Below are 13,946 nucleotides of genomic sequence, written 5' to 3' on the forward strand. Positions count from 1 at the left end.
TAACCTCGGCGGCTTGTCAGTCAATGATTTTCTTCCTAGAATTGTTAGGTCAACAAAGAACACCATTAAGGAGGGAGGACATGTTATCTAATAGAAGGTAATAATATTTGCTTCACGAAACGTTGTACTCGAGGAGTTCTGCATGGATAAACTGGTGCCTTCTGGAAGATTATTGTGTTTGCTCACTATTAGGAAACCGTTTAAGATGAGGCCTCTGATTCCACTCTCACGGTCCGGTCTCTCCTCAGCCCAAACATTTTGCTAAGGAACTAGATTCAGATAAAAAACTAAATAAAAATCAACACTTAACCTGCAAAGCTTATTTTTCTTTCAGTAAAACACTTATCTACCGTTTGCTGCCAGCAGAGGTTTGGGAGTCCAGGGCAGCCAAACCTGTCGACCCAACGCTGAGAGGACGCAGGTTTGCCTTGACAGCATAACGGACTGCATTTCCGAAATAATTCCCAAACACGCATCGCACATAAGCTTCAAGCAAGCAGGCTTTATCTGGTGTTTTTTTGTTTCGTTTTTTTATTAGCACATTTGCATAACCTTGGCTCACATACTGGTACATGTTGATCTGCTATTAATAGGTCATGTCATTGCTCAGGTAACTAGGATGGTGCATGTGGCCAAACAGAACCAAAAGGCGGAAAATAAAAACCCCGAACGTTTTCTGAGTCCCGATGCGAAGGACCTTAACATATTTCAAAACCCAAATTAAAAAGCAGTAAGACCGGGATGTCCCCGAATGTCCCTAACAAAGATGAACATTGAAAATATATAAAAAAGACAGAAGTTGGAATCTTCTCGTTTGTCAGGAACCAGACTGGACTGACGTTTCATGGAAGCAGGTTGACGGTTACAAAGACAAACTAGGAACTCTCATTTCAGTTGTTGAGTTTGATATATGCCTTATTCAATACTTTCCCATGGATATCTAGAGAACAGGGCTATAGTAAGTCATTTAAGGACAGAGTTAAAATGACGCAAGACAATAGTACCTCTGGCATCGTTGTGGTGACCAGGATGGACTGTGGAGGTTTTTGTATGTGCAAAATTTCGCAAGAGGCATTTCACGTTCAACAGGAACGAAGCCTGAAAAACAGCATATAATGCTACACCACAGGAGAGTGCATGTGTACGTAGTGTTTGTGTATGTGTGCGTGTCTGTCGGTGAGTGAGAATTTTAAACTGCATGTGGATTTGTGAACGGTTTTACTTCTAAGTGCGCAAGAGAGACTGTGTGTGTGTGTGTGTGTGTGTGTGTGTGTGTGTGTGTGTGTGTGTGTGTGTGTGTGTGTGTGTGCGCGTGCGTGCGTGCGTGCGTGTGTTTGCGTATGTGCGTGTGAGATTGTTACAATGCAATTTGTCCGCACATATTGACCCACTGGACACGGCATCCACAGCCAGCAGCCATCTGGAAGACCACTCTCTGCAGTTCACAGCGTCAAGTTAGAAAACTTCATATTGGACCCGAAATGCTTCAGTGTCCATTTGACAGATCCCGCCGAGCTCGCTGTCAGGGACGTTTGGACACAACAGTGAAAACCCTATCACACAAATTAAAACACATTGAAATCGTCAACGTCCCTAAAACAGCAGACATTCAACTTTTAACCGCAGTTGCTATGTACAATAGAAGGATCTCCATATATTACTAATCTTCATCTGTAGTTTTTCTTCCTTTCCATTTGAGTCACTTCTTCAGGGTGTACACATTGTCAATTTTGTATTTATAGAGTATTTTCATTATTTACAGTATAAATTACTACACAGTCTTGTGATAAAATAAATAACTTAAATACAATGGCCGTGGCTTTTGCAGCGTCTCTCGCACGGGGGTGAGGGAGGGTGAGAGTCGAAGGAGGGGTGGGGAGAGGGAGGGAGGGCGGAGGGCGGCGGAGAGCTTGATCTCGAACCTCGATGGTTCTGGAAAAACAGAAGAAGGGATGAGGCCGCTCCTCCTTCCCCCCCTCAATCGTGGTCGCTTCGACAGGGTCCCTCCATCCAGAAACACAAGAGACACAATCCATCCGTTGCTCAGCACGTAGTGGACCAGTGAGGGTGGAAGCCATTTTGTAAGGTCTTTCAATACTTCTTTAGAAAGTCCACTATAATGCAGAATACATCTCAAAACGCAGCGAACCGACAACGTTCACAGTGTTCACTACGAGAACGCACATATCCCAAAATGCAATGCACGGTGTAGAGGGTGGAGGAGTGTTGGGCATAAATACCGGGGTTGTAACACTGAGACGGACTGGTCATTGGCCCCTTGCGGGGAAACTTGAAAGGCAAAGAGGAGGCTGGAGGAGTGATGGAGGGGGGAGTCAAACAGAGAGAGGATGAGGGGAGAGGCGTGAGGGGGCGAGTGCAAAACCTCTCCTCCAGCTATACCACCGTGCCGCTGGGAGAGTTACCGTTCTGTGCTGTCAAGTTCTGAAGGAGAGAAGAAACAGAAGAAGAAGAAGAAGGTTAGATAGAGAACACGTTAGATTTACTGGATGAGCACAAAAAGTTGCTTTTCATCCAGAGGCTTAGAAACGACCATTCCAAAACCTGTACGAGTGTTCAGTCCAGTGTTTAGCCAAGATCACATCAGTAGATAAACTATATCACTGCACTCCTCAATTGCAGACTTGTTGCTTAGAAGCTCTACATTTTAAATTTATTTAGTTATTTGTGAAAGCAGTTTGCAACTCTTAGTTAGAAATTCTAGGTCTATTTTGAATTGATTGTATTTTGAATTATTTTGTATGGCAGCACTGAACGCACTGATTTTTTTTGGACATGGAAATGCATCGTTGAGGTCAACAACAATTTTGGTCATGTTTTTCGCCATGACGTTCATGGTTTTAGCAATTACAGGTTTCTTCGACAGCTGTCGCAATGATTACATAATTGTCTGATCAAAATGAGTTGAGCTGCTCGGAATCATTTTGCAATATTGTTAAGATACCGTAAATATGTTTTCATCCAAATGTCAGGGGAGTTTTAAGCTAATGTGAGAAATGTTGCAACAAATAGAATGTGAATATGTAGTCAATTCCAATAAATGTCTCCTCTTCATGAAGTGGATGTGTATTATTACACTGTTATAATCTTATACTATGGTAGTGGAATGAAATTAAGAAAAAAAAAAGACGATCAAATCGCAATTATTTGTATGACAATGTCAACTGATTTTCATGAATATGACAGCCCTACTGTCATGTTCATGTTGCTGTTTAAAAGAAAATAAAAATAATAATAATAATAATAATAATAATAAAACAATTAAAACTTGATAAGTGTTTGGATTATATATTTCTATTAGTTTACCTACCGCCTTGCCCGGCCGTGCCCATGTGCAGATCAATCCTTCCTGGCAGGCTGTGATTATACAGTCGTCCATGAACACCAGCACTGTGAGCCTCTCGTGCGCTATCTTCTTGCACACCAGTGGCTCCAGCAGCGGCACCTCATGCATGCGCGGGCACAGCGTGGTGCCCAGCACCTTGGCGGCGTCAAGCCGGCTGCTGCGCGGCGCCACATTGATCTTGTCATTGCTCTTGCTGATGTTCCCTAGGCTGTGGTAGCGCTTGTGCTCCTTCTCCACGCCTCCGCTCGCGCCCGAGCGCTCCGACTTGCGCTCCTGCAGCGACAGGGTGGCGAAGCGGCCGATGCTGAAGGGGGTGCTGTTCCCCCCGCCGCTGCTCCCCCCGCCGCTGCCCGCCCCGCCCCCACTGCTCTCAGAGGTACCCTGGCCCTTGGAGACGTTGGCCACGGCGGGGTGGGGCAGGGAGTTGGATCGGGACAGGGAGCGGGGCAGGGGCAGGGGCAGTGTGGGCGGGTTTCCGGCGCTACTGACAGTGGCGGCGGCGGCGGTCGTGGTGGTGGTGTTGGGGGGGTGGTGGTGCCCCTCCACCCCTCCCCCCGTGGCCGTGTTGTTGACCCCCCCGCTGCCGGAGTTGGACAGAGAGGGCGTGAAGGTGTTGGTGAGGGCGCGGGACAGTGGCAGGCGGGGGTACAGCACGTCGTCCGTCAGGTCCCACAGGCAGAACTGGGTGTCCTGGCCCACCGAGCCGAAGCGGTAGGTTACGGAAGGCGTGCCACCCTTAGAGCTATGCCGCGACAGCCGCGACAATGTGCTGCTGGTTCGCACCCGGCCAAAGTGCATGGGGGGGGGAGGTGGCGCCCCCTGGTGGAGGTCCTCCTCACTGCCGCTCAGCTCCATGGGCTCCTCGTCCTCCAGGGAGGTTGTGAAGGGGTCGAAGGCCACCACGTTCACCCAGGACTTGTGGCCATGGCCCCTGGCCACCACGCGGCTCTCTGAGAAGGACCAGACGGTGACCAGGTCATCCTCGCCCCCCGTGGCCAGGTACTTTCCGTCGGGGCTCCACGACACGCAGAGCAGCCCGCCAAAGTAGCTCTTCATCACGCCCTGCAGCTCCATGGAGTCAAAGTGGAAGACGCGCAGGCAGCCGTCCTGGCCCACGCACGCCACGTGCACGCCATCCGGGGAGAAGGCAAACTCGTTGAGGCCGCCCTCGCCTACCGCCCAGCGCAGCAGTGGGTTGCGGGGCGTCTTGGTTTTGCAGGCGTACACGGCGAAGCCCTCCCCCTGCCGCAAGAGGGAGTACTGCGGGGCAGCGGTGCCGCATGGGTGGTCCACGTTGTAGAGGTAGAGGTGACCGCTGGCGTGCGAGGCCAGGAAAAGGTTCTCTGACTTGGGCAGCCATTTTAGACAGGTCACCTTGGATTTGTCTATCAACCTCTGCAGAGAGAGAGGCCGAATGTGAGGGTTGGAGGGTGAGACAGGGTGGAAAGAACAGGGAGACGGGACAAGAAGAGAGGGTGGGAGGGGGGCAAGAGATGGTGTAGGGTTTCAAGAGAGGGGGAAGGAAAGAATGATGGCAAAATGGAGGAAAGGAACAGAAGAGGAAAGGGTTAGGAAAAGAGGGTTTAATATGACAAGTATGACAAGAAAGGAAGGAAGTGGGGAAGGAGAGGGAGAATAGAAGGACATTAAAGACTAAATCAAAAAGCTGGTGATAAAACTCTATGATGCACCCTTACTGTTAGAAGACCTTGTAGTTAGGAAGGAACATCATCCAAATAAAAACACCTTGATATGCAGAAAGCACCGATCAAGAAAAGCAGAGAGAGCAAAAACACAGGTGTTTCAGAACGCAGCAGACAAACAGACGGGACGGCTAGAAAATGAAGGTGAAACAATTCATAGAAAACACAAGTCAAACAGCAACTTTTTACACACACACATAGATGATAACCAGCCCTATTCTCACAAAGCAACTATAGCGGGTGAAGAGGAAGGTAGCGTGCGCGCGCGCGCGCGCACACACACACACACACACACACACACACACACACACACACACACACACACACACACACACACACACACACACACACACACACACACACACACACACACACACACACACACACACACACACACAATAACCTGAGCAGCCCTATTCTCCCAACACCCCTCCCAAAGCAACTATAGCAGGTAGAGAAGGGAGCACACACACACACACACACACGCACACACACAAAATGTAATTGGAAATCCCATTAAACAGGATCTTCACAAAGATAGTAGTCATCTTTCTGAAGAAGAGCCAGTTAATGTCTGCAGTATGCTAATAGAAGCTGAATGCCACAAAGCAGATCTGATACGCTGCTGGGACCACGATAAATGACGTGCCTGAGGCTGCCAATTTGACATCATATCACCTCACATAAGCTAAATTACAATCTCAGGACAACGGAGGCTGGAAGCTTGATTAGCGAACTAGAAACACATACGTCAGCACACATAAAGGAGGTGTGTCCTTAATTCTTCCATCCCCACAGATCCACTCAATCTTAAAAATAAAATAAATACTTAAATCCTGTGTGTACTTGCTCACTTAGTGATTAGTTATATAGTAAGTCACCTCTTTACATTTACGCTGTACAGTTTGGATATTTGCACATCATGCGTTAATGGATGTATCTATATGTACCAGTGTGTAAATGTGTGTGCACGTACAAGTCTGGAATGTGTTTTTACTCACTTAGGCATACAGTATGTATTTGCTGGAATCTGTTCATACATTAAAAATGCGATGTTAAAGATCGAGCTGGGGTTGATTACATTTGTCGACATGGTAATGATAAGTACAACATCAGACCAAAACAGTTGTCACAGAAAACTGAAAGATGATATATAGATGATAAAACACAGTGTACCTCCTCATTGAAGAGTTTGCTGGTCTCCTTCTTGATGGGGTCCAGGTACTGGACCTGTCCGGCGGAGAAGCCCACGATGAGCGCTACGCTCTCTGCCGTGGCCGAGTACTGGTTAAAGTCGTGGCACGTCGGCTGAGTCCCCTTATAGATCCTCTTGTCTATCGGTTTACTGAGGTCCACGGCCTGCACAAAGACACGCAGAGGGCAAAGAGGGGGAGAGAGAGGTGTAGAATAGCAATTGAAGAGATAAGGGATACGACAGAGAGAAGGGACCAGATAGAGGGAGGAGCAGAGGAGAGGAAAGGAGAGAGGTGAGAGTTGAATGAATGTGATGACAGTGGGTAAGACAGACGAAAAGGAGACGGACCAATGTTTCAGAGACGGGGCCCTATACATGGTGAAAACCTTGGTTCAATTCTGTTTATAGCTATAACTAAAAAGCAGTATAGAAAATGTATGTATATTAGAAAGAATTCACCGTTTTATTGACACATGACTTAATTGCAAACACTGACAATTCTTCTAAACATCAACCCCGCTCCACCACTTGACCGGTTTCATGCATCTTTATTGATTTTAGTAGAGTTTTAATGATCCAAGGTATTTTCTCAGTTCTGACCCAGCTCCTTCTTATTCCTCACTGGTTTGCTTGTTCCTTATTGTCTTTACTGTTTATCAATGTTTTTATTGGTGGGGTTTTTTTTTACCGAGTTTTTTCCATTTTAAATGTCTGAGCTGCATTGTTGTATTTGTGTTTCCTTCAAACTCTGAATGTAACAAAACTTTGACAATAAGACAATAAATACTTCCACTACTTCTGCAGCTATTCCAAAACTGCTGTAAAACATATTCTCAATCAATTTGAATTAAAAGGCATAATTTTCCAAAGGAGCCTTACACAAAATTAACCATCTTACTAATTTAGATACACACTGCACATGAGTATTGGACTGAGGAATATGCAGAAATCTTAACAAAGTAAAGACCCGGGTTGTATATCCCATGTTGTATAACATGTTATTACTAAATAATGTTTTATCTCTTGTATAATAAGTTCTGATCATGAGCTTACTGTATATTGAATATATATATATATTGAAAGTGTGAATAAGGTTTTCAGAAGTTAATTTCCCTTGTGAGTTTGCCAGCCAGTAATACTTCTTTGTAATATATTTGGGCAAACTAATAGCTCTTTGTAGATTGCCCTCATAAGTTTTGAACTAGTTTCTGACTTTACAATAATGTAATGGCTAATTTGTAAGTTGTTTTAAAGTATATCTATTCTTTAGATCATTAAATCTATGGTTTTATTGTTGAACATGGTGCATTTCTTTATTTGATGCATTCTGCCAAACTGGTTATGTGTACTTATTCATTCATTATTCCACAGTTTGATGTATTTAGCATCGTAACTGGTCCTCCCAGAATCAGTTTTTATGAAAAACAACATTTTAACAGCATTTAGCGGTGAAGTGCTGAGTAAAAACTGTCATTTAGGAACTGATGACGAGTGACAGCTGATCAAATTAGCAGCTGGAAACCCACCTTCTTGATGTTGGTGTACGTGTAGAAATACAGCTCCCTGCCGATGTTGAAGCACACCCGCTCCGACTCCTCTCCCGGGTCCTCCGGCTGCAGCTTCACCATGGAGACCCGCACGGGGGGCAGGAAGCCCGCCGGAGAGGAGCTGGCCGCCGCGGCACCGGAGGCGGAGGCTGCCCCGCCGGGCCCCTGCAGCAGACCGACCCCTCCGCCGGGTATCGAGCCCGGCCCGGCCCCGGGGCCCAACGTGGCTCCGGCGGACGGACCACGCCCCGGCAGCCCGCCCCGCTGCTGCGAGTCTGAGAGGGTGAGCAGCTTGTAGGAGCCCTCTCTGGTCCGGAACTGGGACTTGATCTCATTGATATCCTTCAGAGCGCCGCCATCTCCGGCCATCTTTAGTGCAAACTAGTGATGCGAGGCTCGCGAACGACTCGTCCGTGGCGAACGAAGCTTTTTTTGTTGAAACGACTCGGGAGTCGGGTGTCGCTCCCGACAGCAAGCGATTTGATTCACAATCTGAAAATAACTGAGCACCAAACTGAAGTCTAAAAGCCCCCCCCCCCCCAAAAAAAAAGGTCCCGGGTATTCGTCCTAATCCACAGCGAATGTGAATGATTTACATTTTCACATCGCACCAAGACAAATAATTCCGACGGAAGTAAATAGTGTCAGTGGTTCACGCGTCGCGTTTGCTTCCAGCCATTTTAGCCTGAAATGTGTTGCGGGGTCCGCGGCCTGCGCTCCCTCGGCCAAATCGATCATTTCGACAGAAAGCCAATCGCCCCCGTGAGAATTCTAGTCCCAGCGCTGCGCCGACTCTTGTGACGTCGTCCGTCGTTGACCGGAAGTCCTCCATGACGTCGCTGACCCGGCGTTCCAGCCCACGACGGCCCGGCAAACCCGAACGACTCCCCTTTCACCGCAGTGACCCGTCAGGAACCGAGTCCGAAGAAAGAGTCGAACCTCCCATCGCTAGTGCGAACACGCCGCACAGGAAACGGAGATTTTGACCTGGAAACGGAACGACGCGGACAGAACGAGAAAGAACCGGGGACCGGGCGGGAGCGGCGGAGCTCCCGGGGCAGCCGCGCGACGGAGCCCGTCAGCGGCGCCGCCCTCCGGTGCATTTTTGGAACCGCGGGCAGAGGAACCGGGTTTGTGTTGTGGCACCGACGGTCCGGCGTCAGCTGACTCGCCAGCTGAGCGTCCTGTGGCGGGGAGGCACTTCCGCTTCTGGGGACAGTGGTTTGGAGAAGGTTCAACCTCATGGAGCCGTCTGCTTTTTTTTTAAATATATATAATATATATAAATATTACTGTTATATTTATAGTTAGAGTTTATAATAATTTAATATATACACACACATACACACATACACATATACACACACACACACACACACACACACACACACATATATATATATATATATATATATAGTATTTTTCATTCTGCCAGTTTTTTTTTTCACAGCCTTTGGACCCTTTTATCATTTTACTGCACCGTCCTTGTATGGTGTATATGAGAAATAAGGCAAAATATGAATTTAATATATTTCAATATTGTATCTTGAAATATCTTGATTTTTGTTGCTTATTATCATTTTTATTTTACAGTGCAGATATTGCTGGCTATGAAATTCCTATACACGCCCTCCTCTATTGATAGGAATTTCATAACCCGCAATATCTGCTTCGATGCTGTTGTGTTGTGCTTATTATGACAAGAAAAACCTTGACCCTCGAAGAGCAAAGTAAACACTCCCCTACTGGACCTATGGTGTAAAATCCAAAACAATTGATTTTATTTTATTCCCAGTGGGAAACGTAATGCTATTACTGGAATATAATATTTATACTATGTGTGTGTGTGTATGCATGTGTTGTAGTGTGGTGCGTGACAATTAAAGATTCTCCTTCTATGAATAATTATTGACCCACAACTATAGACACACAAGCGCCTTACCGAACTCTCATTGTGAGACACCTTTCACCAATTACTCAAATACCCAGTTCCCCCCATCTTCATAAATCAATACAGTCAATTCAATATAACTCACGCTCTTGAGTTTATTACAAAGCACAGTGTCTTTAAACAAACAATCACATACAACCCAGCAAGCACCGTGCTGGAATACAAAATGAATTGTTCTTTTCTGCGACCAATGACAGCGTTTGTAGACGTGGACTGTTGCTGTCATTCAGCAGTGGTTGACACATTTTTACAAACGTTTGGCACAGAGAGGAACCCGCTATCAAGTATTTTTCACATATAGACTTTTTCTGTTTTTCCGAAGAGGTACTCATGCCGTACTGGAGTAATGCAGCCTCTTCCCGACACCTTCGCTGAGACCCGTTAGCAGGGTGGAGCTTAGAGATGATTGGTCTCCAAAATCTACAACTGCAGATGATGGAAGATTGGGACACAGATGATGGATGGAGAACATCATCCTCAGAATGAGCAACTTTACTAATAGAAAGAGGTTTCCCATGAAGCTCTTTTGGCCCTGGGGTCAGGGGTCAAGGCAACTGGACGTAGCTCTCAGCAATTTCCAGGATATACAAGTTGCAAGTTCCTGATTGGTCCTCGGTCCGTTTAGTCTGCATGACAACCAGCCTAGGGGAAAGGGTCAGAAATGAAATAAAAGGTTCTATCAGTAAGGGTTGAATCATAAAATCTGGCCAAACCGTCCCCTATTACGGATAGAATGCACATCGCTGATGTTGAAATTCCTGTTGACCACCAATAGGGGGCGGAATATCACATGGAGTAGTACATCGTACTGCTACAGCCGACAAAAGAGCGCCTTCATCACTTTTCTGAACCTCTGAGAGCTCTAGGTCATTTCTGTTGCTCAAAGTGTGTTGTTATTGTTGTTCTGTATTTGTTTAGTAACCCCCCGTCAGAGGACGCAGGTTTAGGGACCAAACTGGGGAGCTCACGGCGTACCTGTCCGACCCCACCAGCCTGTAGACCTTCTGGGGGTCTGTGGTCTCCTGCAGGACATCCAAAAAGCCCTTTCCCCTTATCTGCCAGCCATGACGCCACACTGCCAGCAGCGTGTCTTCAAAATACACTGCAGAGAGACAGACAGGCAGGGAGGCAGACAGACAGTCAGGTAGACAGATGGACGGAAAGGCAGACCGACAGACAGGTATCACACGGGTCTGTGTCCCGCTGTGTTTCTATTTTCTGGTTTCACAACAGTTGTCATGGCTTCAGCCCCCCTCTGGTTCTTACCTACACCCTCAACATCAACAGTGAAAGTGGGCTCATGCGCTGGAGCCTGGCTGCTCTTCAGCGCCCCCTCCAGGTCGACTATGTATACTGACTCTATGCAGAAAAGCAGAGGTCAGGTTAGAACACAACCTCAAGCATATAACAATTACAAAACATGACAAATTAATGCTTGTAAATACATTAAAATGACCTCATCGTGTTAGTATTAATCCAAGGCATTCTTATGATGTTTTCTTTCCAGAGTGTTCTGTCAGGGTGGCATTTTCAAATAAAATTGCATAATGTTATGTAATTTATCAGAGGATTTTGTTGAGTTCCAATACATTTAAAGTACTTTTGAAAGTGGTAAGTAAAAAAAAAAAAAAAAAAAGTAAATTGTTATCAGTGAGAAAAATGTAAGATAGTTCATGATAATTGAACATCAAGGGGTTGAGCAAAAGCAGTTACTTAAATTTCAGCTATCCCCAATACCGTACATGTGATCTATATTACAACCCATCAATTGATTCTCTGGAAATGAAATACTTTAAAAACCAAAACCAAAAGTCAAAATAGGAAACAAAAAAGTGACTTACTCTCAATGAGGATGAGTAGGGAGTCATTGTCCAGCTGGTTCACCTGCATGACATCTGGGCAATGTTTCTCTGTATACACACACACACACACAAACACACACACACACGCACACACACACACACACACACCGACTTAAATGTAAAATATATGATACAAACATGGCACCTTAACAATAACCCTGTAAACCAACATTCACTCACCCAGGCCGGTGTTGGTGAACCAGGACGTGTTGGAGTTGAGGTTGATGTTGGTCAGGCTGACCGGCTGCCTGGGGCTCAGGCTGCGCGAGGCCCCGATGCAGACCAGCGGGTACTCCTGCTGCGGGACGGCCAGCATCTCAAACACCCGCAGGGGGCAGGGCAGCGGGAAGTCAAAGTGCTGGAAGAACGGGGGCGTCAAGGTCTCAGTTGAGTTAAAAAAAAAAAAAAAAAAAAAAGATTGCCTCGTTCTGTCAGACAACTTGACGGCGCCACGCGCTTCCACGCCCATATGGGAGTTGGCGTTGATTGAGCCAAACGATGCATAATAAATAGATAAAATTTAAAAGTAAGTCTGAGAGATGTCCGTCAGAAGTGCTTTTAGGATTTTCAAAAGCAATCCGGTTGTTGCAGCTGACTCGGCAAGCACCCCAGTCCCAAAGAGAATCCGTTTGGTAGCGGCAGTAGTGTAATATCACGTCAATAAGACTTACTTCAGTAATACATGATCACATCAAATATTTACACATGAAATAATGCTGTCGGGTACGGGTGGGGAAGGTTTCAAAGCTTGTTACTGGAAAGTCAAGAGCCACCATTTGTCAGCATGATTTGCAAAGGGGGGGAAATATGAGAAATTTATTGAGAAGAAAGTATCTCACAGTTCATTCACACAGCACTGCAACTGTAAAAAAAAAAAAAAAAAAAAAAAGCCAGTGATAAGGATTCAGCAGATTTGATTGTTTTGTCGTCAGGCGGAGATGACGGTGTGATTTCCTTAGACGACACAACCCTTTGCCGACCATCTCACATCGTCAACATCGCGTGGACTGACCTTGATGAGCATGAACTTGTGCATGGGCTCGTACCACTGCAGGAGGACGACACTGGACTCCAGCGCACAGCTCAGGAACACGCAGCCTTGCTTTATGTTTCCTGCTGCGGCAGAGAGGCACACGTTACGGGTCTCGCCGTGCCCGGGCCCATCGGGGGGCGCGGTCTGAAGTGAACCCGAGGGTGTCGCGCGCCCCGCCATGCACTTCCAAATTTAACCCAAGTAGTCCAAGTAGCGTATCTCACCGACGGAGCAGGTCCTGCAGCCTTTGGTGTCGGATATTTTACACGTCACCGTCGATTTCCTGGAAGAAATGCTGAGAATGCATGACTTTGATATCATCTGAAGAAGTAGTTAAAAATAATTTCAACTGGAGGGATGGATTGAGTGATGGATGGAGTAATGGCTGGAGATATGAATGGAGGCATGGATGGAGGCATGGATGGATACCTTGGTAACAACCTGTGCGTGGGCAGGGCCACCACCCTCTGGTCTTTCCGTGCCTGCTCATGAAGCTCCTTCAGCAAATGGGAATGAAGCTGAGAGGATTTACCTGGACACACAGGATTACACACAAGTTACAAACATAACATGACAAGTTATATCTATTTTATTCTCTCCAGTGTCATGGCCATGAGGGCCAAGTTTCGACTTCAAAAAGGAGAAATTAATAGAGGCTATTGGGAGATAAATGTGAGAATATTATGCGTAAAACCCTGTTTGCATTGATCAAGTTTTCCAGTTCTTTTCAAATACCAATGCAAGGAGCTTACACAGCGAGTGGGATTCACTCTAGGGGGGCTTCCGACTCTGCTGCCAATGGCGGCTTCTTTCGGCGTATACAAGGATGGAGGTTATCAGGTTATAGATCTGTCACAGAGAAGCTCCTAGATGTGACGCGACCGTTGGAGAGAGGTACGTACCCGACACGGACATGAGCAAGTTCCGAACGGTGCAGATCCAGGTACACTTCCCCGGGTACAGCTGGAAGAGAACGAGCATCGTTTCACTCTCTGCATCCATCTCTGCTGTCCATTCAATCCATCAACTCGTCAAATGCATCCCTACACATACGCATGCAGGCTACACTGTGAAGAGAGGTGGGAAATCCGGGCCCAGAACGTAAAGGATTTGGAGTCAACCGCGTGGATTCGTCGTTTAGCGACAATCCAGAGGTCCGACTCGTCAGTGAAATCGGCTGATCAGTGCACGGCTGGAGCCAAAACATGGAGGGACTTTCGTGACACTACCTTTAAAGAGCAGATAAATTGCCGCTAAAACGCTCAACCTTCTGCACAAATATTATAAACAT

The 13,946-nt window shown here is 46.5% G+C and overlaps 2 protein-coding genes across 2 annotated transcripts in view; both read right to left on the bottom strand.

Annotated features, from left to right (window-relative positions):
• Positions 1–561: 561 nt before the first annotated feature.
• LOC307235018 (WD repeat-containing protein 20) lies at positions 562–8,184 on the bottom strand. Its single transcript, XM_080006951.1, has 4 exons — positions 7,789–8,184; positions 6,244–6,426; positions 3,329–4,759; positions 562–2,442 (listed from the first exon to the last, which is right to left on the bottom strand). Exons 1-4 carry the CDS (start codon positions 8,176–8,178, stop codon positions 2,395–2,397), a joined length of 2,052 nt encoding a protein of 683 aa, XP_079863077.1. The 5' UTR covers positions 8,179–8,184; the 3' UTR covers positions 562–2,394.
• A 1,774-nt stretch (positions 8,185–9,958) lies between these two features.
• map4k1 (mitogen-activated protein kinase kinase kinase kinase 1) overlaps positions 9,959–13,946 on the bottom strand; it is an 18,982-nt gene continuing 14,994 nt past the window's right edge. The window contains exons 24-32 of the mRNA XM_080006285.1: positions 13,558–13,618; positions 13,085–13,187; positions 12,880–12,938; positions 12,635–12,735; positions 11,803–11,980; positions 11,602–11,670; positions 11,027–11,119; positions 10,736–10,862; positions 9,959–10,402 (exon numbers count right to left, since the gene is read on the bottom strand). Coding sequence (XP_079862411.1) covers positions 10,306–10,402; positions 10,736–10,862; positions 11,027–11,119; positions 11,602–11,670; positions 11,803–11,980; positions 12,635–12,735; positions 12,880–12,938; positions 13,085–13,187; positions 13,558–13,618 — 888 coding nt within the window. The 3' untranslated portion in view covers positions 9,959–10,305. The remainder of the gene's footprint in view (positions 10,403–10,735; positions 10,863–11,026; positions 11,120–11,601; positions 11,671–11,802; positions 11,981–12,634; positions 12,736–12,879; positions 12,939–13,084; positions 13,188–13,557; positions 13,619–13,946) is intronic.

Source organism: Zeus faber (assembly GCF_960531495.2).
Source record: "Zeus faber genome assembly, chromosome: 9".
Classification (NCBI taxonomy): Eukaryota; Metazoa; Chordata; class Actinopteri; order Zeiformes; family Zeidae; genus Zeus; species Zeus faber.